Raw genomic sequence first — 27,264 nt, 5'->3', positions numbered from 1 at the left:
TCGTAGAAGGAATTCGGTAGGGCTCCATCTGTTTCAATTTTGCGGAATAGTTTGGATAATATTGGTATGAGGTCTTCTATGAAGGTTTGATAGAATTCTGCACTAAACCCGTCTGGACCTGGGCTCTTTTTGGTTGGGAGACCTTTAATGACTGCTTCTATTTCCTTAGGAGTTATGGGGTTGTTTAACTGGTTTATCTGTTCCTGATTTAACTTCAGTACCTGGTATCTGTCTAGGAAATTGTCCATTTCCTGAAGATTTTCAAGTTTTGTTGAATATAGGTTTTTATAGTTAGATCTGATGATTTTTTGAATTTCCTCTGAATCTGTTGTTATGTCTCCCTTTTCATTTCTGATTTTGTTAATTTGGACGCACTCTCTGTGTCCTCTCGTTAGTCTGGCTAAGGGTTTATCTATCTTGTTGATTTTCTCAAAGAAACAACTTTTGGTTCTGTTGATTCTTTCTATGGTCCTTTTTGTTTCTACTTGGTTGATTTCAGCTCTGAGTTTGATTATTTCCTGCCTTCTACACCTACTGGGTGTATTTGCTTCATTTTGTTCTAGAGCTTTTAGGTGTGCTGTCAAGCTGCTGACATATGCTCTTTCCTGTTTCTTTCTGCAGGCACTCAGCGCTATGAGTTTTCCTCTTAGTACAGCTTTCATTGTGTCCCATAAGTTTGGGTATGTTGTACCTTCATTTTCATTAAATTCTAAAAAGTTTTTAATTTCTTTCTTTATTTCTTCCTTGACCAGGTTATCATTGAGTAGAGCATTGTTCAATTTCCAAGTATATGTGGGCATTCTTCCTGGATTGGTATTTAAGACCAGTTTTAGGCCGTGGTGGTCCGATAGCACGCATGCGATTATTTCTATCTTTCTGTACCTGTTGAGGCCTGTTTTTTGACCAACTATATGGTCAATTTTGGAGAAAGTACCATGAGGAGATGAGAAGAAGGTATATCCTTTTGCTTTAGGATGGAATGTTTTATAAATATCTGTTAATTCCATTTGGCTCATGACTTCTCTTAGTCTGTTTACATCTCTGTTTAATTTCGGTTTCCATGATCTGTCCATTGATGAGAGTGGGGTGTTGAAATCTCCCACTATTATTGTGTGAGGTGCAATGTGTGTTTTGAGCTTTAGTAAGGTTTCTTTTACGTATGTAGGTGCCCTTGTATTTGGGGCATAGATATTTAGGATTGAGAGTTCATCTTGGTGGATTTTTCCTTTGATGAATATGAAGTGTCCTTCCTTATCTTTTTTGATGACTTTTAGTTGAAAATTGATTTTATTTGATATTAGAATGGCTACTCCAGCTTGCTTCTTCTGACCATTTGCTTGGAAAATTGTTTTCCAGCCTTTCACTCTGAGGTAATGTCTGTCTTTGTCTCTGAGGTGTTTTTCCTGTAGGCAGCAGAATGCAGGGTCCTCGTTGCATATCCAGTTTGTTAATCTATGTCTTTTTATTGGGGAGTTGAGGCCATTGATGTTGAGAGATATTAAGGAATAGTGATTATTGCTTCCCGTTATATTCATATTTGGATGTGAGGTTATGTTTGTGTGCTTTCATTCTCTTTGTTTTGTTGCCAAGACGATTAGTTTCTTGCTTCTTCTAGGGTAAGCTTGCCTTCTTAAGTTGGGCTTTACCTTTTATTATCCTTTGTAGTGCTGGATTTGTAGAAAGATATTGTGTAAATTTGGTTTTGTCATGGAATATCTTGTTTTCTCCATCTATGTTAATTGAGAGTTTTGCAGGATACAGTAACCTGGGCTGGCATTTGTGTTCTCTTAGGGTCTGTATGACATCAGTCCAGGATCTTCTGGCCTTCATATTTTCTGGCGAGAAGTCTGATGTGATTCTGATAAGTCTGCCTTTATATGTTACTTGACCTTTTTCCCTTACTGCTTTTAATATTCTTTCTTTATTTTGTGCGTTTGGTGTTTTGACTATTATGTGACGGGAGGTGTTTCTTTTCTGGTCCAATCTATTTGGAGTTCTGTAGGCTTTTTGTATGCCTATGGGTATCTCTTTTTTTAGGTTAGGGATGTTTTCTTCTATGATTTTGTTGAAGATATTTACTGGTCCTTTGAGCTGGGAGTCTTCACTCTCTTCTATACCTATTATCCTTAGGTTTGATCTTCTCATTGAGTCCTGGATTTCCTGTATGTTTTGGACCAGTAGCTTTTTCTGCTTTACATTATCTTTGACAGTTGAGTCAATGATTTCTTTGGAATCTTCTGCTCCTGAGATTCTCTCTTCCATCTCTTGTATTCTGTTGGTGAAGCTTGTATCTACAGCTCCTTGTCTCTTCTTTTGGTTTTCTATATCCAGGGTTGTTTCCATGTGTTCTTTCTTGATTGCTTCTATTTCCATTTTTAATTCCTTCAACTGTTTGATTGTGTTTTCCTGGAATTCTTTCAGGGATTTTTGTGACTCCTCTCTATGGGCTTCTACTTGTTTATTTATGATTTCCTGATATTCTTTCAGGGATTTTTGTGTCTCCTCTCTATGGGCTTCTACTTGTTTATTTATGTTTTCCTGGATTTCTTTCAGGCATTTTCGCGATTCCTCTCTGTAGGCTTCTACTTGTTTATTAATGTTTTCCTGTGTTTCTCTAAGGGAGTTCTTCACGTCTTTCTTGAAGTCCTCCAGAATCATGATCAAATATGATTTTGAAACTAGATCTTGCTTTTCTGGTGTTTGGACATTCCATGTTTGTTTTGGTGGGAGAATTGGGCTCCGATGATGCCATGTAGTCTTGGTTTCTGTTGCTTGGGTTCCTGCGGTTGCCTCTCGCCAGCAGATTATCTCTAGTGTTACTTTGTTCTGCTATTTCTGACAGTGGCTAGATTGTCCATATAAGCCTGTGTGTCAGGAGTGCTGTAGCCCTGTTTTACTGTTTTCTTTCAGCCAGTTATGGGGACAGAGTGTTCTGCTTTCGTGCGTGTAGTTTTTCCTCTGTACAGGTCTTCAGCTGTTCCTGTGGGCCTGTGTCTTGAGTTTACCAGGCAGGTCACTTGCAGCATACAAGTTGGTCTTACCTGTGGTCCCGAGGCTCAAGTTCGCTCGCGGGGTGCTGCCCATGGGCTTTTTGCGGCGGCAGCAACCAGGAAGACCTGTGCCGCCCCTTCTGGGAGCTTCAGTGCACCAGGGTCCCAGATGGCCTTTGATGTTTTACTCTGGCGTCGGAGACGTATGTACAGAGAGCAGTCTCTTCTGGTTTCCCAGGCTTGTCTGCCTCTCTGAAGGTTTAGCTCTCCCTCCCACGGGATTTGGGTGCAGAGAACTGTTTATCCGGTCTGTTTCCTTCAGGTTCCTGAGGTGTCTCAGGCAGGGGTCCTGCCACTCCTGGGCCCTCCCCCACGGGAGCCCAGAGGCCATATACAGTTTCCTCTTGGGCCAGGGATGTGGGCAGGGGTGGGCAGTGTTGGTGGTCTCTTCCGCTCTGCAGCCTCAGGAGTGCCCACCTGATCAGGTGGTGAGGTCTCTTTCCCACGGGGTCTGGGAGCAGATAGCTGCTCAAGATGTGATATTTCAAATTACTGTTTGAATTTCATAAAATATCATTAAGTGAACTTTGACTTGTGATTTGGGTAGAATTCCAACAATCCCTGAAATGACCCTAAACAGATTTGTGTCATCTGTGCTTGTATTTATGCAAAACAGCAAGCACCTTTACACACTCAGCCAACTCACTCATTCAATTTTTATTTTTAAACACGGATATTTAAAGATATGCAGCTGATTTTCTATCGAAAAAATAGTACCGACCTGTATAAACCAACTTTGGATGTAGTAACTGTACTTCCATTTCCTCAGGTAGCCTTTGATTCCATTACCATGCCGTGCTTGTTGTGGAGGGCTCATATAATTTTTACTGAATGTATTCTGAGGTTCATGATAACTTTGATACTATGACAAATGGTGTTTTTTTAATTTCATTCTTTGTATTTAGAAGTCAAATTGATTTTCATTCATTTGGCATCCTAACACTCTCCTTGTATAGAGAACTGTAAATGCAGCCCATTTACAGTTCCTTGTCATGTTTTAATGAATGTCAGTCTGTGTTCTACTCTTGTGATTCCTACTTCTTTTTCTTGTATTTGTGGTACAGCTAGATGCTCATGAGAAATGTTGATTAGAATTGGTGATGGAGGGAGATGCTAACTTTGTTATTAATCTTCAGAAAGACATTTTGACTTTTGTATTTTTAATTGAATGTTTTGAAAGTAGATTCTTTGTTGTTTATATTCTCTTTTTTTTTTTTTCGGAGCTGGGGACCGAACCCAGGGCCTTGCGCTTCCTAGGTAAGTGCTCTACCACTGAGCTAAATCCCCAGCCCCTATATTCTCTTTTGATCAAGTATTTTCTTGCATACTTAACTTGCTATGCAAAAAAACCCCACAAATTGGTATGTGTTTAAATAAACGCTTTTCAGGTTTTTCTGGAGTTATAACTAAATTATGGAGCATCTTTCTGGGCTCCTCTGTTCTTTGGAAATCCTTCAGAATCAGTCGAGTCTGAGCAAGTGTCTAGTCACACCCAAGTCTCTTAGCGTTGTCTCCCTGTACACTGAGAACTGTGTACAAACTGATAAATGTCCGAGGAAGAATCCACAACTTAATTTTGATTTCTAAGGCTCCAGAGCATGGTTGCCATTTTCTCACGCCTTCAAGTATAAGTACGTATTTTTTTTTAACCTATCCAGTCACAGTTTTCAGAAAGATAAACTTGATGTAGGCTGCAGTCTCTTGCCCTATAGGTAGTAAGGATATTGTGAGATTATTAACTATACTCATGTTCTTCCTCCACTGCAACTTGTTCTAGAAAGGATGTGCATATTCAGACAATCATTATGTCTGAGGACACATTCTGGTAAAATCTTTGTCATGTTTACCTGGGATGTCTGATTTGCAAAACTCCAAATTACCTCTAGCTCTAGGTTTGTCAAGCATCCCCCGCCGCTTGTTGATTTCTCTACATTTCTTGTACTAGATGTGCCTGGACACAGTCAGCACTTTTGTTCCATGACTTGTACTGGCCTGCACAGTAGGTGGTGGGAATATTTTTGGAGGCCATTCCTATGTTGTACTTGTTAGCAATAACTTAACTGTTTATGAAAGTAACTTCAAACTATATAAATATATCACCATAAGTCCAAACTAAATGTTTTTCTTCACTTAAGCTTGTCTCAGTTCACTTCTTGAATACTTGTGTCTACTCCCAAACCATTCAGCACAAGAAGGATGATAGAGAGAATTTAGAGCCGAAGACAGTGGTCTTAGCTCATGCTTTGTTGGTGGCAATATCAACTCAGTGGTACAAATGGGTTAGGGGTTGAACAAGAAACATACTTTAATATATAATGCACACAAAATACATGTTAATATATTACGTATGTGTTCTGTTGGAGGGGCAATGATTTTAAAAATGTAGAGAATCATTCTTTCCACTGATAGATTAAAAAATGTCTTAAATTCCAAAGTTTACCAAGACATATAACAGTGTAAATCCATGGTAAGCCTCCTCTCAGGGTCTGAGTAGGACCTGTGCAAATGAAGAGATCTGAAACGAGTGCTTCTCAGCTTTGTTGATAAAACTGCCAGACTCAAGCAACAACAGCTGCCCTGACTAGGAAGTGCTTGTGTAGCATTCCCCTGCTGTAACGTTTTCAGCTAGTAGTGAACACTCAAGGGAGGCACCCATCCATGTCTCCCAGTCCAACTGACAGAAACTCCTTAAGGATCAACAAGGAAATAAGTGGGCTGAGGTGGACAAGAGGAAGCACAGAGCCTCCAGGAGAGACTATAAGCTACAAGCCTCTGCTCAGACTCCACTTTGCCAAGCTGCCTATAAGAATTTATTGTTGGGTACCACTGGACACTTGACCAGTTTTGAAAAAGGTCAAATATTTATGAATTATGCATTTGTCACAAAAGGATGCATTATTACACACTTAGGGCACTGAGCATCTCATCTGAACCTTTGTAGAACTATTCTGTGCATTTCCTTCAGATGTCTTTCCCTGGTGCAGGAAAACTTGTTGCCACTCCTTGAGAGCAAGTTCAGTTTCTTCCCATCTCACTACTGCCTTCCTTTCCCATTTGGCCCCTTAGTACTCATGTTGTTCAGGATTATAATTCTTCCTGAAATAAATCTTATCTTTCTGAGTGATCTCTGAGCTGCTGGCAAAGCATTTTGATTTTTCCTTCAGCTTCATGTTTCCAACTAAGTAGAACAATGCATGTATATATAAATGAGTTAATGAATTTGAGAAGAATTGAGACCTGTTACCATTGTGAAGTTTTATGAGAAGAGGTCAGGGAAGGGGAGATTGGGTTTAAAAAAAAACAACTTATTGAGGTTGCAGTTATAAGAGAATATGTCTGAAGAGGTGGACATTTTTGGATATGCTTCAGTTTCCTATCTTGATAAAGAGATTTTGGAGACATTATTAATTTCTGTACTGTATACTTGTCTACATTCTGTTTATGAGTATTTGAATCATGATATCATTGGGTTGTAGCAAGCCATAAATCCAGGGAGAGAGTTCAATATAGAACCTACCAGAACTTTATGCTTGATTCTGTTCTGAAATCTTGCTTAATTTTACTCCATGGTTTATTTTGATTCTGATATATTAATTGTATAAGACTCAAGTTCAGGAGAGAACAAACACTATTTAAAAGAAAGAAAAGTCATCATTTTCATGACATAAAACATTTTAAAAATGTGTTTGCAATGTACTCCCTTGCTTCAGTTTGTACTGCCAAGTAATGTGGCCAACTTACCCTTCTTGCCAATAGGACCAGACTTGCCAATATCGCCCTGGGCTCCCATATCACCCAGCTCTCCTTTAACTCCTGAAAAACAAAGCATGCCATTGTTATAGCATGAGGCTTTTTCTTTCCTTTAAGGATGTACTAGCATGATCTTAATCCAAATAGATGAAACATACACATATATTTAGGTATCATTTATATATTAGCCATATATATTAAGTATCTTAGGTATAATGTATATTATATAGAATTCTATTAGGTAAATTAATATATATTTTATATAAAATTCTCTCCATATAGAATAAATATATATAATTCTCTTTATCTATGTCTCTATCTATGTCTCTATCTATCTATCTATCTATCTATCTATCTATCTATCTATCTATCTCTCTATCTATCTATCTCTCTAAGATGCCTAATTGTGATGGTTAGTTTTTTCAACAATTAGGTTGACTTGCATGCATATTTGTGGGGGTTTTCTTAATTATGTTCATCGATGGAAGAAGACTTGTTTATTGTAGATTGCACCATTCTTTGGGCTTAGTCTTGGAGTATGAACACACATAAAAGAGAAAAGTAAACCGGGCACACACACACACTTGCATTATTTGCTCTTTGTTACTGATTATGGATGCAATGTGCTTAGATTCCTCAAACTTCAGCTGCTGTGGCTTCCTGCCCATGATACTCAAGAACCATGAACAAAAACACTTTCCGTTTAAAATTGAATTGGTTAAAGTATTTTATCATAGTATCAGAAAATGAACCCAAGATATTAATATGTATATATTATATTTAAACAGGGTTAGAAGGTATCAATTAATTGAAATGTGATGATTCTAACAATTCGGGGCATGTTGGTGTTAAAATATTTACTGAAGAAATTATATCTAATGCCCACAGCAGAGGGTCTGTAAAATAAAGGGTAGATTAGTGGCAGAGCAAGCTTCTTTTATTTTGTTTTAGATAGGTTTACCTCTAGATACAGTTCTGGTTTTGCCTTAGGATTGATTTTTGTCTCTGCTTTCAAACAAGATTTGACAGTTTTTAGCTACTTCAGAACAGAAAAGAGAATGCACAGCTATAAAACCTAGGGATGAAAGAGACATAGAAACTTTCTGCCTGAAGTTCTGTTGCTTATTTTTGTCTTTGGAGACAACATCTTACACTGCAACCCAGACTGGCCTGGGGTACAGAGTGCTGGGTTGACCTCAAATGCAGCAGGTCTGCCTCAAGTCTTGATGCTGGGATCACAGATATGATCCATCACAGCTCGCTTTGCTTCTGAGCTTATAATCTTAAAACTAATAATCACCAGGAACCCCTACACTATTTTAAAGTCATTAAAAAAAACTGACAATAGGGGCTGGAGAGATGGCTCATTGGTTAAGAGCACTGACTGCTCTTCCAGAGGTCCTGAGTTTAAATCCCAACAACCACATGGTGGCTCACAACCATCTGTAAAGGTATCTGATATTCTCTTCTGCTGTGTCTGAAGAAGCTACAGTGTTCTCATATACATTAAAAAATAAATATTAAAAAAACCCAATAATAAAGGATGGGTATGTTTGTGCACATGTATAATCCTAGCACTCATGAGGCAGAAGTGGGAAATTTCTATAAATAAGAGGCTACTCTGGTCTACATATCAAATTTTGGAGTAGCCAAGGCTCCTATTATGAGAACTCATAAAATACAAACAAAAAACAACCAATAAATCAAAAAATAAAAACAAACAAAACAAAACAAAACAAAAAAAGTCAAAAAGCAGAAAAGAAAATGAAGTCAAACTGAACCAAAAATCAAAGACAAAAACCTAATGAATAACTAACAAAAAGTGATACTATAAAAGCATTCACTGGTGACAAATCTTTATTTTGCGAAAATAACTTAGCAATCAACATAAAAATTTTTAGAACGATACAGTCTTTCTCGGATTGAGGTTCTAAGGGCTTAGGCATCTTTTCCACACTTTAAATTAACTAAAACTTTAAAACAAGTGGTCCATGGGTACCATTCAATAAGAAATAGAACAACTCAGGTGTTTAGAAGACGCATGGTGGTGACTTATTGCTTATTGATTTAATTTTACTAAGGTTTACTCCTAAGTTTATTCCTGAAAACATCTAAGTAGCTTTTGTGTTAATATTGTTTGATTTATTTTCCCTTCCTTTAAGACTCTACATTGACCTTTTACATTATTCTTTATTATAAGGAAAAAGGAATAAAGGAACACAGAGATTGGGAAAAGACAAACATTTCAAGGGACCAGACAACCCTTTCTATGAACCTGTTTCTTTTTTCCCATAACATCATATTTTTATTGATTATTTGGGAATTTTCCATCATGCACCCCATTGCACTCAATTTCTACAACTCCTCCCAAGTCACCTTTGTGACCAATCCCTCCCCCCACAAAAAAAGAAAAAAAGGTGGGAACTAAGTCCAATTTGTGTAGTTCTTCTACTCACTGGAGGATGGACAAACGCCCAGTGTTCGGCCTCTTAAAGAAAACTGAGCCCTTCTCCTGTATCCCTGCTAGAAGCCATCAAATCTATGACACGTACATTTCTTGATCTTAGCCAAAAGGCCGAGAAGCGACACGTACATTTCTTAAAACTCATCACCTTATATTTTTCTGAGACTGCCATTCCCTGAGCCACAGAGTGTGCACAGCCTTAATGATAAAGCTTGAGAAATATGACAGAGTCTAGCCTTCAGACAAGTCTGTAAGTCCATAGGGGCCCTTGGCTGGTCAGATAACTCATACCTCAAACACATTATATCTAACTCTGGAGCAGAGAGCTTGTGAAACTGCTAATTTCAAAGACAAGGGCAGAGAGAGAGAAAGGGAGGTGAGGGGGAGAGGGAGAGGGAGAGGGAAGACAGACAGATATAGACACAGAAAGAAAGGGAGGGATGGAGACACACACATGCATACACACAGACACACACACACACACACACACACACAGAGAGAGAGAGAGAGAGAGAGAGAGAGAGAGAGAGAGAGAGAGAGAGCGTTGCATTAGACTGGCAATTAGGCTAGCCTACCTTTTGGTCCTTGGCGTCCCACTTTGCCATCCTTGCCTTCTTCTCCTGTGTCACCTCTTTCACCATTATCTCCTTTTAAAACAAAACAAGAGAAAGTAGGTCATTTCAACTAAGGATTCAGCTCAATCTCCCCAGGGGAAGGAGACCATAATGCCATTGCAGCTTGGATGTTAGAATGTATGCAGGCTACAAGGATTGGACAGCTGAAAAGAATGGATGTCCATTGTAGTCATCACAGTAGCTATGGTTACCTGCATTGGGTCCACATAAGAGTGACTGTCAGCAATCTGCGATGGATGGGAGAGGGGCTAATGGATTCTTGATTTTTATTGCTGGATGCTTGGCTATTTGTAGATGCTAGGAGTTTGGAAGGGGGTCATTGTTTTTACCTTTGAACCCACTGCTGAGCCCAAAAGACTCTATCTGCTCCTAACACATGGTCACCCAGAAGGTGTTGGTTAAACTCAGTGGGTCAGAATGCAGGAAATAGAAATGAATATGGGAAAAGATTTGTGAGGAAAGGGGAGATAGATAGCAGTGGGAGGGAGTTAGATGTTAGGGCATTGTTTCATTGTAGCATCATGCAATCTCTGCCTATGAAACTGTGAAATAACTAATTAATAAATTAGTAAAAAAGAGAAATTTACAGCATACCGTCTCCTCTCAACAATAGAGGAACCCCACAAATTGAGGCACGGACTGGGAAGCTAAGAATAGGAGACCAAGAATAGCACACAGCTGACGAGCAGCTGTATGTTGCAGTGACTACCATAGCCACAGATGACCTTAACAGCTCAAACTGATTGCGCTCAACCAGATTTATTGAACCTTTTACTGAAATGGACCATGAGTTGGAAGGCACAAATTACAATATCATGCTAGGGACTAATAGTTTGTGTGACTCTTTGATACATTGTTGATACAGCTTACTGATTTTGGAGAAAGACAAGTCCAGACTTGAGTCCCAGCTCCTTTATTATCTATCTGGAGAAACATACACAAATGACCAACTTTTCTCAGCCTCACTTTTCTTTCATGAAAATTAAAATAATGACATGTGGGCTACCAAGAAGTTTCCATGAACCAATAGACCAGAAGACAAGAACACAACTGGTGTGTGATTATGGTGGTTATTGTTACTCTCTCCTGTATTCTGTGTTTCCTTATCATTAGTGTGGGGGTATTACCTGTCCTCCCTGACTTGTCCGGTTGTTTTAGAATCAACAAAGTAAGAATTTGAATGTGCTTTGGAAATAAAGAGCGTAACAGATAGCATGTTGTGACTGTTTACCCCACATTGTCACCATGGCAATCTCAGGATAGTGAAAGCGTGAAGAATGATGGGAAATGAGATTCTAGGTCGTGAGATTATCCAAGCACCAGGCTGCTTTATAGGACTGACTCCAGGATCCTTCTGGAGCTAGCTTTTACAAAGATGCTCAGATGATTTCTGTGGTCAGACTAGAGGAGTTGGGTTTGCGCTGGATGGTATTTTCCAGTGCCAGGGTGGTGTGTGTGTGCTTATTTAGCAAGGTTAATATGTGCTTTGCACCTGAACTAAGGATTTTGACATGGAATTTGTAGTAATTCCAGGAGGTAGAAAATAGTCTCACTTTATTCATAAGTTAAAACACGAGCAAAACAATAACAAGAACAAAATATCCACCAAGATGCTGTGTGGTTAAGATACTTCTGAATTATTGCAGGACTCTTAGTATCCCAGTAAGAATCCGCCCATGTCTGTTTCTGCCCTCCACGTGTAAATCTGACACATTCATCTAAGGTGCCAGTGGCTCTTACCACATGGTAGATTTTAGAAAACATGACATTCGTCAAAGTTTTCAGAGAGAGAGGAGAAAGTTACCAGGAAAAAACCCTACAATTTGTATTATTTTCTAAACAAGGAAGATAATAGGAATCCTGTTAGTATTCCGAAAGTCACTGAATTCATATAGAACATGCCCCAGAGATAGAATTTGTGAGACCTGGCTTTGCTGCCCCCTAGTTGAGCAATTCTGCATCCTGGGAGTCCCTTTATCCTTTTGAGTATTATTTCACTCAGTGATAGAATGGACAAAATAGTGTGTGTGTGTGTGTGTGTGTGTGTGTGTGTGTGTGTGTGTGTACACGTGTGCATGTGTATATGTTTTCCAGAAGGTTCCCTCCTTCATTTTTTCATCTGTTCCTAACTTTCTTTCCTCATTTTTCACCCAATGTGACATTATATAGAAAATGATTGTCTTCTCTACCATTAGAAGACTGAGCTAAATTCTTCTGGTTATCTTTTTTTTTAATCTAGTTCACTCTTTATTTTATTAACTTGCATATTTCTTATATACATTTCGAGTGTTATTCCCTTTCCCGGTTTCCGGGCAAACATCCCCCTCCCCCCTCCCCTTCCTTATGGGTGTTCCCCTCCCAACCCTCCCCCCATTGCCGCCCTCCCCCAACAGTCTAGTTCATTGGGGGTTCAGTCTTAGCAGGACCCAGGGCTTCCCCTTCCACTGGTGCTCTTACTAGGATATTCATTGCTACCTATGAGGTCAGAGTCCAGGGTCAGTCCATGTATAGTCTTTAGGTAGTGGCTTAGTCCCTGGAAGCTCTGGTTGCTTGGCATTGTTGTACATATGGTTATCTTTTTATACTTAATGTGTCAGTTCATTTCTGCTTAGAGCTCACATTCAGTCCTCTGAGAGCTGAAGGAGAGACTGCCATCTAAACAATTTTTTTGTTTGCACATAGAGAATTTAGCACAGCCTGAAACTTGAAATGAGATGGAATGGGCTATACTTTGTATGAACCATATGACACTTTACAAATGCTATGACAGCATTATTGAATATTATGAGCCAAAGTGTCCATTCTACCTGACATGTACTCTATCATTTGATCCCCATGATAACCTTTCAGAAGGATGTTATCTTCAGCTCCATTTTACAGATGAGGGAATGAGGTCAAGCAGAGGTGAGGCAACATCTATCCAGTTATAGAATGTGTAATGGTAACATTGGGATTCATATTTTGGGCATCTTTCCTCAAAGCCTACGTTCTGCACAAGTGGAGTGATTTTAAATGGATTTTTATCCTCACATTCCTGGGACTGGGATTGTGGATCCATGCAATGGGACTAAAGAGACAATTCCTGCTCAGCAAAGGGCAAGATCATAAAGCCACATGGATATGAATATTGGCACCATTATTTTCCCCTTCTTTCCTCCCCTCCCTGAGATCTGCTCATTCATTTCCAAGCAAGTGTCTCACTGGAGGAGGCTAGGTGAGTGATTTAGTCATTTGCTGCTCCCTGGTGGCTTCTGATGAAAGATCCTGGAGGACAGAAACAGGATTATGGTTCTTGTGACCTACATGGCTGCACCAGCCTGCCTGCTAGAGCTGAAGTAAGCAACCTGTGTCTTCACCTTCCACTTGGGTCCAGGTTATTTAATCTTTGGGAGTTACTTTCGTGAAAACAGAAGGGAGACAAAAACAAGCACTGGGAAGGAGCCCTGCATCTCAATGTTGTCTTTTAGTCTCTTGGAAAGGTTTTATGAGATTCCTTCATTAAAAATAACTACTAACATTGAAAAAAACAAGATAAGGTAAACTATAATAGACTAATTTTAAGTTTCTAAAAATTATCTACTTGAGCCCCGCTGGGCCATTAGCATACTGTATATGTTCCCAGCAGAATTCTCCCCAGCAGAATTCCAACACAGTGTACAGTTGACCACCTTTTTTAAAGGTAGGATTTATTTGAAATTAAATAGCTGAACTCAAGTCTGTACCATGTAAATGGATTACTATAATTATTTTGGAAATGCTAAATAAAATCACTGCAAAATGTGTCTTTTCTATCATTAAAGTAATCTTAGCGACCGGAGAGAAGTTGTTAGCAATCTTTCCCCTGATCACCCTTAGAATTGGGTGGGGCATGTGGCATGAGAACCCCTGCAAGGATGTCCTCAGTCTTAATAACATGCTCCTCACTCCTTGCATCTTGTTTATAAATTTAGTAATTCTGCCTCCTGTTTTGAAGCTTTCAATAGAAGAATTGATATGGTCATGAGGCTCAGGGAATAAGGTTGTTATACTGGATCTGCACTTTCTCTTTTCCAGGTCCTTCTTAGGATCTCCAATTGTTTGCTTTGCTCACGTTTATCTATTCATCATTCCCTCAGTGCCTTCATTTGCCTTCCTGTTTACCCCCAAGTTCTTTCAATTCAATCCTTTCTACACAGCTCTCCCTGAGGCACAAGGAACAGATTGAATTTTTGAAAATTCTCCTTTCAACTCTCTGAGTCTTAATTTTTTATTGTTAAAATGGAGAAAAATCTGACCAATTCCATAGGACAATTTCAAATTATAAGTATCTCATCCAATAGGTGAAGAGTATTTTGCTAGTCGTTTGGTGTGCTCCACTGTTTGTGTTTTAATAGTTAAAAAGTGATTGTCCCTCGGTATTCACTACCTCAACCTCTACCCTGTTACTTTATTACATTTTTGCTTGACTGCATGGGCTTTTTTACTTCACACTATGAAATTTTTCACACACTTAAAGATGAAGGACAGATATACCAGTACGAAGATATAGCTATTGGCTTGATGTCACTACTTTAACTATTTTTGCTGCTTTTTTAAATCCAATTACAGATATGACAGCATATCATCCTTAAACATGTCAACAAATGTCTAAAGGGTAGGAACAGTCTCCTATGTAAGCACATTGCTATTACAACATTATTGCTTTTTATTCAAGTACTCGATAAGTTCTGCTTCACAGAATTCTTGTGGCTCCACTTATAGGCTGCCTATATAATTATGCTTTTACAGTTTAATTTAGTAAGTGGGAGAAATGAACAGTTAGAAAGAGAAGTCAAAATTCATAGGAGTGAAACTGAGTCCTTTGAAAACAAAACATGAACAATAATGTCATTTTTCTGCTGAAAGAACTACTAATAGAATAAAGAGGTTGGAGGATGACAAATTCCTACTGGTCATTTATAGAAAGCAATAATCCTGAGAAGGTTGGGTATAAACTGATTATATCCATAGGATCAAATGCTACACATCAGGAATTCTAGCTCCCATCATATCACTTAACTTCTGCTAGACTTTGGAAGGAGAGAGGTCTCCTGCAGTCTATGTCTTAAAGACTTAGAAGGTGGTGAAACCTTTAGCAATTTGGGGCCTAGGATCTAGTCTCTCCCTCTTCTTTTGCTTCTTGTCCATGAACTAAGCAGTTTGCTTTTCCATGACTTCTGCCATTGTCATGTTTGCCACCACTTGTAGCCAAACATTATGGGTTTCTTTAGTGCTAAGCATTGAAGCAAACCTCTGTACATGTCAGTTGTATCAGGCATTCTGTTACAGTTATGGCAAGTTTATTCTTCCAGGCTAACCAGTTGCATCTTAATTAACTGGCACTCTTGTCCTTGAGTAGAACGGTTGTTCCAGGGAGGATCTTACAAGACAGATAGCAACACTTTAGGAAGACGTGACTTTGTACTATCATGAACAGTTTCAGCATGAACAGTGATAAACTAAAATTATTGATGAGCTCTGAAATGCCACTTTACAGACTTAGGTGTCAGGAAAGAATGGAGCCATGCTCGAACCACATTATTGAGCAACTTGTTCTGGGATCAGTCTTCCTGCCTTGGCTTTCTTCTCCTCTATAATTGGGTTGAAGATCCATTGAAGATGCCTGGCATTTTGCAGAATTGAATATTTAACCAATTTTAATTTTCTATGTAAAAATCAACAAGCAAACTTATCTAAACAATGATATAATTTGTCAAGGGCTCCAGGTGGCAAAGCACATGTTATTAAGTGCTGAGATATACATTCAAATCTGTACATATAAATGTGTATATTTATATATACTTTGGATATGCATATATGAGATAGGATATACATATACATATGTGAGATAGGCTCAAAATTTAAATTTCCTAAATAAAAGCTCCTTAATAACATGCTAAATAATATATAGTTCTACTTCATTACATTGCATTTAATAAATATATAATAATTTGATAAATAACTTGTTAACTTATTTAATCAATTATTTAAATTTAAATTAATTCTTTCTTCTTCTTTTTTTTTATTAACTTGAGTATTTCTTATTTACATTTCGAGTGCTATTCCCTTTCACGGTTTCCGGGCAATCATCCCCCTAATTCCCCTTCTTTATGGGTGTTCCCCTCCCCATCCTCCCCCCATTACCGCCCTCCCCCCAACAATCACGTTCACTGAGGGTTCACTCTTAGCAGGACCAAGGGCTTCCCCTTCCACTGGTGATCTTACTAGAATATTCATTGCTACCTATGAGGTCAGAGTCCAGAGTCCAGGGTCAGTCCATGTATAGTCTTTAGGTAGTGGCTTAGTCCCTGGAAGATCTGGTTGCTTGGCATTGTTATTCATATGGGGTCTCGAGCTCCTTCAAGCTCTTTGAGTTCTTTCTCTGATTCCTTCAACGGGGGTCCCGTTCTCAGTTCAGTGGTTTGCTGCTGGCATTCGCCTCTGTATTTGCTGTATTCTGGCTGTGTCTCTCAGGAGCGATCTACATCTGGCTCCTGTCAGCCTGCACTTCTTTGCTTCATCCATCTTGTCTAATTGGATGGCTGTATATGTATGGGCCACATGTGGGGCAGGCTCTGAATGGGTGTTCCTTCTGTATCTGTTTTAATCATTGCCTCTCTATTCCCTGCCAAGGGTATTCTTGTTCCCCTTTTAAAGAAGGAGTGAAGCATTCACATTTTGATCATTCGCCTTGAGTTTCATTTGTTCTAGGCATCTAGGGTAATTCAAGCATTTGGGCTAATAGCCACTTATCAATGAGTGCATACCATGTATGTCTTTCTGTGATTGGGTTAGCTCACTCAGGATGATATTTTCCAGTTCCAACCATTTGCCTACAAATTTCATAAAGTCATTGTTTTTGATAGCTGAGTAATATTCCATTGTGTAGATGTACCACATTTTCTGTATCAATTCCTCTGTTGAAGGGCATCTGGATTCTTTCCAATTCTGGCTATTATAAATAAGGCTGCTATGAACATAGTGAAGCACGTGTCTTTTTTATATGTTGGGGCACCTTTTGGGTATATGCCCAAGAGAGGAATAGCTGGATCCTCAGCAGTTCAATGTCCAATTTTCTGAGAAACCTCCAGACTGATTTCCAGAATGGTCTGCAATCCCACCAACAACGGAGGAGTGTTCCTCTTTCTCCACATCCTCGCCAGCATTTGCTGTCACCTGATTTTTTGATCTTAGCCATTCTCACTGGTGTGAGGTGAAATCTCAGGGTTGTTTTGATTTGCATTTCCCTTATGACTAAAGATGTTGAACATTTCTTTAGTTGTTTCTCAGCCATTCGACATTCCTCAGCTGTGAATTCTTTGTTTAGCTCTGAACCCCATTTTTAATAGGGTTATTTGTCTCCCTGCAGTCTAACTTCTTGAGTTCTTTGTATATTTTGGATATAAGGCCTCTACCTGTTGTAGGATTGGTAAAGATCTTTTCCCAATCTGTTGGTTGCCATTTTGTCCTAACCACAGTGTCCTTTGCCTTACAGAAGCTTTGCAGTTTTATGAGATCCCATTTCTCGATTCTTGATCTTAGAGCCTAAGCCATTGGTGTTTTGTTCAGGAAATCTTTTCCAGTGCCCATGTGTTCCAGATGCTTCCCTAGTTTTTCTTCTATTAGATTGAGTGTATCTGGTTTTATGTGGAGATCCTTGATCCACTTGGACTTAAGCATTGTACAGGACAATAAGAATGGATCGATCTGCATTCTTCTACATGTTGACCTCCAGTTGAACCAGCTCCATTTGCTGAAAATGCTATCTTTTTTCCACTGGATGGTTTTGGCTCCTTTGTCAAAAATCAAGTGACCATATGTGTGTGTGTTCATTTCTGGGTCTTCAGTTCTGTTCCATTGGTCTGTATGTCTGTCTCTGTACCAATACCATGCAGTTTTTATCACTATTGCTCTGTAATACTGCTTGAGTTCAGGGATAGTGATTCCCCCTGAAGTCCTTTTATTGTTGAGGATAGTTTTAGCTATCCTGGGTTTTTTGTTATTCCAGATGAATTTGCAAATTGTTCTGTCTAACTCTTTGAAGAACTGGATTGGTATTTTGATGAGGATTGCATTGAATCTGCAGATCGCTTTTGGTAGAATGGCCATTTTTACTATATTAATCCTGCCAATCCATGAGCATGGGAGATCTTTCCATCTTCTGAGGTCTTCTTCAATTTCTTTCTTCAGTGTCTTGAAGTTCTTATTGTACAGATCTTTTACTTGCTTGGTTAAAGTCACACCGAGGTACTTTATATTATTTGGATCTATTATGAAGGGTGTCTTTTCCCCAATTTCTTTCTCAACTTGTTTCTCTTTTGTGTAGAGGAAGGCTACTGATTTATTTGAGTTAATTTTATACCCAGCCACTTTGCTGAAGTTGTTTATCAGCTTTAGTAGTTCTCTGGTGGAACTTTTGGGATCACTTAAATATACTATCATATCATCTGCAAATAGTGATATTTTGACTCCTTCTTTTCCGATCTGTATCCCCTTGACCTCCTTTTGTTGTCTGATTGCTCTGGCTAGAACTTCGAGAACTATATTGAATAAGTAGGGAGAGAGTGAGCAGCCTTGTTTAGTCCCTGATTTTAGTGGGATTGCTTCAAGTTTCTCTCCATTTAGTTTAATGTTAGCAACTGGTTTGGTGTATATGGCTTTTACTATGTTTAGGTATGGGCCTTGAATTCCTATTCTTTCCAGGACTTTTATCATGAAGGGGTGTTGAATTTTGTCAAATGCTTTCTCAGCATCTAATGAAATGATCATGTGGTTCTGTTCTTTCAGTTTGTTTATATAATGGATCACGATGATAGTTTTCCGTATATTAAACCATCCCTGCATGCCTGGGATGAAGCCTACTTGATCATGGTGGATGATTGTTTTGATGTGCTCTTCGATTCGGTTTGCCAGAATTTTATTGAGTATTTTTGCGTCGATATTCATAAGGGAAATTGGTCTGAAGTTCTCTTTCTTCGTTGGGTCTTTGTGTGGTTTAGGTATAAGAGTAATTGTGGCTTCATAGAAGGAATTTGGTAGTGCTCCAACTGTTTCAATTTTGTGGAATAGTTTGGATAATATTGGTATGAGGTCTTCTATGAAGGTCTGATAGAATTCTGCACTAAACCTGTCTGGACCTGGGCTCCTTTTGGTTGGGAGACCTTTAATGACTGCTTCTTTTCCTTAGGAGTTATGGGGTTGTTTAACTGGTTTATCTGTACCTGATTTAACTTCGGTACCTGGTATCTGTCTAGGAAATTGTCCATTTCCTGCAGATTTTCAAGTTTTGTTGAATATAGGCTTTTATAGTAAGATCTGATGATTTTTTGAATTTCCTATGAATCTGTAGTTATGTCTCCCTTTTCATTTCTGATTTTGTTAATTTGGACACACTCTCTGTGTCCTCTCGTTAGTCTGGCTAAGGGTTTATCTATCTTGTTGATTTTCTCAAAGAACCAACTTTTGGTTCTGTTGATTCTTTCTATGGTCCTTTTTGTTTCTACTTGGTTGATTTCAGCTCTGAGTTTGATTATTTCCTGCCTTCTACTCCTCCTGGGTGTATTTGCTTCTTTTTGTTCTAGAGCTTTTAGGTGTGTGGTCAAGCTGGTGACATATGCTCTTTCCTGTTTCTTTCTGCAAGCACTCAGCGCTATGAGTTTTCCTCTTAGTACAGCTTTCATTGTGTCCGATAAGTTTGGGTATGTTGTACCTTCATTTTCATTAAATTCTAAGAAGTCTTTAATTTCTTTCTTTATTTCTTCCTTTACCAGGTTATCATTGAGTAGAGCATTGTTCAATTTCCAAGTATATGTGGACATTCTTCCCTTATTATTATTGAAGACCAGCTTTAGGCCGTGGTGGTCTGATCGCACACATGGGATTATTTCTATCTTTCTGTACCTGTTGAAGCCTGTTTTTTGACCAATTATATGGTCAATTTTGGAGAAAGTACCATGAGGAGCTGAGACGAATGTATATCCATTTGCTTTAGGATAGAATGTTCTATAAATATCCGTTAAGTCCATTTGGTTCATGACTTCTCTTAGTCTGTCTACGTCTCTGTTTAATTTCTGTTTCCATGATCTGTCCATTGATCAGAGTGGGGTGTTCAAATCTCCTACTATCATTGTGTGAGGTGCAATGTGTGTTTTGAGCTTTAGTAAGGTTTCTTTTACGTATGTAGGTGCCCTTGTATTTGGGGCATAGATATTTAGGATTGAGAGTTCATCTTGGTGGATTTTTCCTTTGATGAATATGAAGTGTCCTTCCTTATCTTTTTTGATGACTTTTAGTTGAAAATTGATTTTATTTGATATTAGAATGGCTACTCCAGCTTGCTTCTTCCCACCATTTGCTTGGAAATTTGTTTTCCAGCCTTTCACTCTGAGGTAGTGTCTTTCTTTGTCTCTGAGGTGTGTTTCCTGTAGGCCGCAGAATGCAGGGTCCTCATTGCGTATCCAGTTTGTTAATCTATGTCTTTTTATTGGGAAGTTGAGGCCATTGATGTTGAGAGACATTAAGGAATAGTGATTATTGCTTCCTATTATATTCATATTTGGATGTGAGGTTATGTTTGTGTGCTTTTCTTCTCTTTGTTTTGTTGCCAAGACAATTAGTTTCTTGCTTCTTCTAGGGTATAGCTTGCCTCCTTATGTTGGGCTTTACCATTTATTATCCTTTGTAGTGCTGGATTTGTAGAAAGATATTGTGTAAATTTGGTTTTGTCATGGAATATCTTGTTTTCTCCATCTATGTTAATTGAGAGTTTTGCAGGATACAGTAACCTGGGCTGACATTTGTGTTCTCTTAGGGTCTGTATGACATCTGTCCAGGATCTGGCTTTCATAGTTTCTGGCGAAAATCTGGTGTGATTCTGATAGGTCTGCCTTTATATGCTACTTGACCTTTTTCCCTTACTGCTTTTAATATTCTTTCTTTATTTTGTGAGTTTGGTGTTTTGACTATTATGTGACGGGAGGAGTTTCTTTTCTGGTCCAATCTATTTGGAGTTCTGTAGGCTTCTTGTATGCTTATGGGTATCTCTTTCTTTAGGTTAGGGAAGTTTTCTTCTATGATTTTGTTGAAGATATTTACTGGTCCTTTGAGCTGGGATTCTTCACTCTCTTCTATACCTATTATCCTTAGGTTAGATCTTCTCATTGAGTCCTGGATTTCCTGTATGTTTTGGACCAGTAGCTTTTTCTGCTTTACATTATCTTTGACAGTTGAGTCAATGATTTCTATGGAATCTTCTGCTCCCGAGATTCTCTCTTCCATCTCTTGTATTCTGTTGGTGAAGCTCGTTTCTACAGCTCCTTGTCTCTTCTTTTGGTTTTCTATATCCAGGGTTGTTTCCATGTGTTCTTTCTTGATTGCTTCTATTTCCATTTTTAATTCCTTCAACTGTTTGATTGTGTTTTCGTGGAATTCTTTCACGGATTTTTGTGACTCCTCTCTATGGGCTTCTACTTGTTTATTTATGTTTTCCTGGAATTCTTTTAGGGATTTTTGCAATTCCTCTCTGTAGGGAGTTCTTCACGTCTTTCTTGAAGTCCTCCAGCCACATGATCAAATATGATTTTGAAACTAAGATCTTGCTATTCTGGTGTGTTTGGATATTCTGTGTTTGCTTTGGTGGGAGAATTGGGCTCCGATGATGCCATGTAGTCTTGGTTTCTGTTGCTTGGGTTCCTGCGCTTGCCTCTTGCCATCAGATTATCTCTAGTGTTACTTTGTTCTGCTATTTCTGACAGTGGCTAGACTGTCCTATAAGCCTGTGTTTCAGGAGTGCTGTAGACCTCTTTTCCTGTTTTCTTTCAGCCAGTTATGGGGACAGAGTGTTTTGCTTTTGGGCATGTAGTTTTTCCTATTTACAGGTCTTCAGCTGTTCCTGTGGGCCTGTGTCTTCAGTTCACCAGGCAGGTCGATTGGAGCAGAAAAGTTGGTCTTACCTATGGTCCTGAGGCTCAAGTTTGCTCGTGGGATGTTGCTTATGAGCTCTCCGCGGCTGAAGCCACCAAGAAGATCTGCGCCGCCCTTTCCGGGAGCTTCTGTGCACCAGGGTTCCAGATGGCATTTGGTATTTTCCTCTGTAATCAGTAATGTGTGCAGAGTGCAGCCTCTTTTGGTTTCCCAGGCGTGTCTGCCTCTCTGAAGGTTTAGCTCTCCCTCCCACGGGATTTGGGTGCAGAGAACTGTTTATCTGGTTGGTCCCTTCAGGTTTTGGCGGTGTCTCAGACGCAGCAGACCTGCTGCTCCTGGGCCCTCCTCTACGGGAACCCAGAGGCCGTATACAGTTTCCTCTTGGGCCTGGGATGTGGGCAGGGCTGGGCAGTGTTGGTGGTCTCTTCCGCTCTGTAGCCTCAGGAGTGCCCACCTGACCAGGTGGTGAGGGCTCTCTCCCATGGGGTTTGGGAGCAGAGACCTGCTGCGGGCAGCGATCCGCTGGTTTTCAGTTGGATTCTTCTTAACAGCCTTTATTGCAGGAACACCTCATTCTTGATACGGAGCACTGGGCAACAAAGGCACTCGCCTTAAATACAAGACAGGCTGTGTCTTAAATTAAATCTTATACTAAACAATTAACTTCTATTCTTCAGAGTTTTTGATTGATAGTGGAACTACTTTATTATGGAACTACTTGAAGATTATATAGGATATGGATGATCGAACTCATAGTGGAGTTCTTGGATCAAATGTGCTCCCTCTGTAAATATTATGTATACACTGAATAGTCATCCATTGATTTTACTCTCTTGGTATTTTTTTTCTGGGATTATGATAACATGTGGCCTTATAAGGAATCATGAATCTCATTTTCAGGATTTTAATTAGAACTTCCATAAAGTAGAGAAGAATCAAATTGTCTTAGGTGTTTCAGAGAAGATGCTGAATCTATCCTAACAGCACAAGAAAGAATGGGCTTTCCAGTGTAGTAACTAGAGAGGAGAACAAAGCCAAGGCAAGAAACGTGAGCCCAGAACATGGTGGTCAAGCATGCGGGCGACTCTAACATGGCTCTATCTATTTCTCCCTCATACAGAAGTCTATAAATTGGCATTCTCTCCTCTGTTCACTTTTTGGCCTTGTGCTGGGTTCTTTCACTTGCTAATACAAGTTTCTCAATAATATAATTACTAGATGATGATTAAGACAGCAACACCCTTCTCCATGGCAAGGGCACAGCTGCAGGAAGCCAAAAATCAGTGTAACAAATGCTAAAAAAATCTGTTACAGGAGCAGAAAAGAGCCACCTGCCTCAATTTGCCCACATCCCCAGATCTCCCTGAATTTTGTTAGGAAAAAGTAGAATCTCTGAGGAGGATTCAATAGAGAAGATTTACATCTAAGAGAGATGCAGGAAAATGAGCTAACGTATACTCTTGTTAGTATGTATAACAAGTGCATGCTAACACATTCTCACCCATAGGAGCTCGTGTGAATTTTTATATTCTACTGGGAGATATTTTCCTGACAGTCTCAGGTCCAGAGGCTTCTAGGCATACGTATGTCTATGTAAGCATTGCACTTTAGCACAGAGATTTAATGGTGCTCCCTGAAGGGTGGTCCTCAGCACCTCAAAGCTTCTTACCATAAGATGTCATTCCAGTAGTGGATAGATCTGAAATGACATGCTATCTTCCCTGCATTTCTAGCACTTGGCACCGAGACTGAGCTGCATAGGTACCTGCTCAATAAATGTTCTTGAAAAGAAAGGAGTAACATCCCTAAAGACAAGAAGGATAAATGCGAGCTTAATGACACTACAGTCAAACGGATTTGTGATTGATTGAAATGTCATTCCCCATACTGGCTGATTAATGAATTGGCCTCAGTCTGTGGTAACAGCCTCTAAAGCAATAAGGCAGCCTAGGAAAACACACAGAACAGGATTGCTACTGCCCTGCAGTGGTTATGTTTCTTCCTCTAATTTATTTTCTCTCCTAATATTTTTATCATGCTCAAATGTCCCAGGCTCAACAGTCAAGCTGGTTTTGATAATTTATCTTTCCTCAGGCCCGTCTTCATTATTCCTGTTTCTCATCTTCAACCTTACTTTTTCCTCTTGTTTTTCTTTTCTCTATCTTACCTATTCCATCTTCAGGCCCCAATTCTTGCCCATTGTAGGTAATTCCTAAATGGTCTTTAAGAAGTTTAATTAATTGATACATCCAGTACAATTAGAATAGCATCTGTTCACCAAGCCACTGAAATACCGGTTTACATGAATCTGAACCTTGCTGTATCAAACTATCTTACAAACTAATCTTAAATATCATATCTTCGCTGTTACTTCCTCATTCAAAATATTCAAGCAGTTGCTATAGGGTCAGACCACACTTAGTCTAGTATGTGGGCTTTTGATTGACATCAAGGAAATTCCTCCATCTTATTTTATAGTACAATCTCTTCTTTACTGAGTTGTTTGTTTCCTGATCAAACTGCCTTTGAGCTCTTGCTGTCACCGGATGGCACATATGCTTTCTTTCTGTGTGAAATTCGTCCGCATAAAGAAAGCAAAAGTCATAAAAGATGGGTCAGTCATAATGAAGTGGTGAGAGTTTAAAGTAAATATACATAAATGTATGAAGGTTATAAACAAATAAATGGCAAAAGAAAGAGTGACTATTTGATAAGAAATAAGTAATTGTCATAATATAAAAAGAATTTAGAAAAATTCCTTTTCAGATAAGCAATGAATGATTTGCTCACATATGACCCATACATATACAGCCACCCAATTAGAGAAGATGGATGAAGCAAAGAAGTGCAGACCGACAGGAGCTGGATGTAGATCGCTCCTGAGAGACACAGCCAGAATACAGCAAATACAGAGGTGAATGCCAGCAGCAAACCACTGAACTGAGAATAGGCCCCCGTTGAAGGAATCAGAGAAAGAACTGGAAGAGCTTGAAGGGGCTCGACCCCCAAAAGTACAACAATGTCAAGCAACCAGAGTTTCCAGGGACTAAGCCACTACCTAAAGACTATACATGGACTGACCCTGGACTCTGACCCCATAGGTAGCAATGAATATCCTAGTAAGAGCACCAGTGGAAGGGGAAGCCCTGGGTCCTGCTAAGACTGAACCCCCAGTGAACTAGACTATGGGGGGAGGGCGGCAATGGGGGGAGGGTTGGGAGGGGAACACCCATAAGGAAAGGGAGGGGGGAGGGGGATGTTTTCCCGGAAACCGGGAAAGGGAATAACACTTGAAATGTATATAAGAAATACTCAAGTTAATAAAAAAAAAAGATTACTCAAAAGTTTAAATAACAAATACTTGATGTGAAATTTTTTATATATAAAACATTTATATATATGTGTGTGTGTGTATGTAGGCATATATATCATATGTCATATACCATATATTATATCAATATCATATATTATGTATTCCTCTATAAACATCTATGCTATATTTTATAACAGATCAAAGGAACACATAATAAAGAATGTTGAAGTTTCTCACTCATGGTTCTTGAAAATAGAAATACATCTAGAAAATAATCTGGAAGTAAAATCAAAGTGCATGTATTAAAGAATTAAAACATCTGTAGGCCTGTAATCCTGACTGCTGTGGAGGCTAATAGACAAAGATTAAAAATTTAAGGGCTGCCTAGGCTGCATAATTAGTTACAGGTTAGTCTGAGCAACTTAATAAGACCCTGTAAAAGACAGTCCAGTAAGATTGCTCACTGAGTAAAGGCACTTGCTGCTAAGCTTGAGGAGCCAAGTTCCATCCCCTGAACCCATAATGTGAACCGAGAGAGCCAGCTGACTTCTGAAAGTTGTCCTTTGACCGCCACACATGGCATGGATAAATAAATAAATAAATAAATAAATAAATGAATAAATAAATATGCAATAAATAATCTTTTAAAGCAAAGAGAGCTGGATATATATTTAATTAATAGGGTACATGCCTAGTATGAGTGATGAGGTCGAGTCCCTAGTATTGAAAAAGAAAATTAAAAAATATGATACCTTAGTTTACTTCAAAGGACTTCTTTATAGACATATATAACATTTGGAGGTAAAAATCAGAAACTGAAAACACCTGAAAATGTGTAATTATGACATTGGTTGGAACAATAATTATCATTATGTTCCAGTGATTACAGCTATATTCAAATAAAACACAGTTTTATGTTGATAGTAAAAAAGATGGGTTAGAGAGGGTGATCTTTATTTTAGTTTTATGTCTCCTAGGGTGTATAGTATGACACTATTTAGAAGAAGAAACATAAGTGGAATAAATTTATAGAAAAGCCCCATTGAGAGAAATGAATCCAGAAATAAGAGGTAGCAGTACTAGGAAAACTCATTAGCTTCATTTTACATAGATTCTCTTCAAAATTCTCTCGCCAAAAATAATGAAAAAGAGCTACACCTTTCCCTTCCTTCATAAACCCCACCCATAAATTCTGCCTTAATTCCTTCATTATTGAAGTTTGTTGTTAGCATTGTTTTCTTGGTAATAGACCATCTAGTTACTTGTTACTACATTCTAACTGATGCCATGAAATACTATTTAAGCAACACACTCTCATTTAACTTCATATTAATGTCCACTACTCAATTTGACAAGAGAGTTTTTGTCCAACACTTTGATATCAAGTGTCATTCACAGCATCAGTTTTACTTGTGTGTTCATTAAGCACATATCAGTTGTATTTGTGCTTGGTTGGCTATCCAGCTCTGTGTTGGGCTGAAAGGAATTGAATATTGTATTAAGGAAGATCTGATCTGTGCCTAAGACTTTGGTGGAGAATCTCTGAACAGTGTTTTTTTAATGCTGTCTAACAAGTGAACCTGCGTGAAGATGAATGACTCTGGAGTTAGGACACTGTCCCATACATCTATGAGACATCATAGATGAGTTCAGTGTTGTTGATTTTCTTTCCAAGGACTCCTCCCCACCCTGACTTGTATTTTTCCTATACTTCTATAACTAAAAGAAGAGTATGTTGGGGAATATGCAGTGATAGGATGGACTTGGGGTGACTCAGTAGACAGACACAGATACTCTGTGGTGATTCTGGACATTAGCTGTACATACACTCATGTGTTCAGAATTAAAATAATAGAATTAAAATATTAGAGAATTAGGAATAAAGAACAACAGGAAACTGCATGCTACTGTAGTATAGATAATAATATCACAATGGTATTTTCTTATCTCATAAGGACAAGGTAAAAAATACTATAAAAATTATGGAAATTCATCTTTTTCCCATTTTACTTTCTTTGAAAATAGATTTTTTATACAATATGTTCTGATTACAATGTCTTCTCCATTGATTCCCCCTAGATCCTCTCCACTTTCCAACCCATCTAAATCCAT

At 38.8% G+C, this 27,264-nt stretch overlaps 1 protein-coding gene across 2 annotated transcripts in view; it reads right to left on the bottom strand.

Annotated features, from left to right (window-relative positions):
* Window positions 1–27,264, bottom strand: part of Colec10 (collectin subfamily member 10) — a 60,780-nt gene that overhangs the window by 20,518 nt on the left and 12,998 nt on the right. For both annotated transcript variants that reach the window (NM_001130541.1, XM_039078785.2), the window contains exons 2-3: window positions 9,840–9,911; window positions 6,792–6,863 (exon numbers count right to left, since the gene is read on the bottom strand). In NM_001130541.1, the coding sequence (NP_001124013.1) occupies window positions 6,792–6,863; window positions 9,840–9,911 (144 nt within the window). The remainder of the gene's footprint in view (window positions 1–6,791; window positions 6,864–9,839; window positions 9,912–27,264) is intronic.

This window comes from Rattus norvegicus, chromosome 7 (assembly GCF_036323735.1).
Source record: "Rattus norvegicus strain BN/NHsdMcwi chromosome 7, GRCr8, whole genome shotgun sequence".
NCBI lineage: Eukaryota > Metazoa > Chordata > Mammalia > Rodentia > Muridae > Rattus > Rattus norvegicus.
Note: the sequence above shows the minus strand (reverse complement) of the source record. Positions and strands in the feature narration are given on the sequence as shown.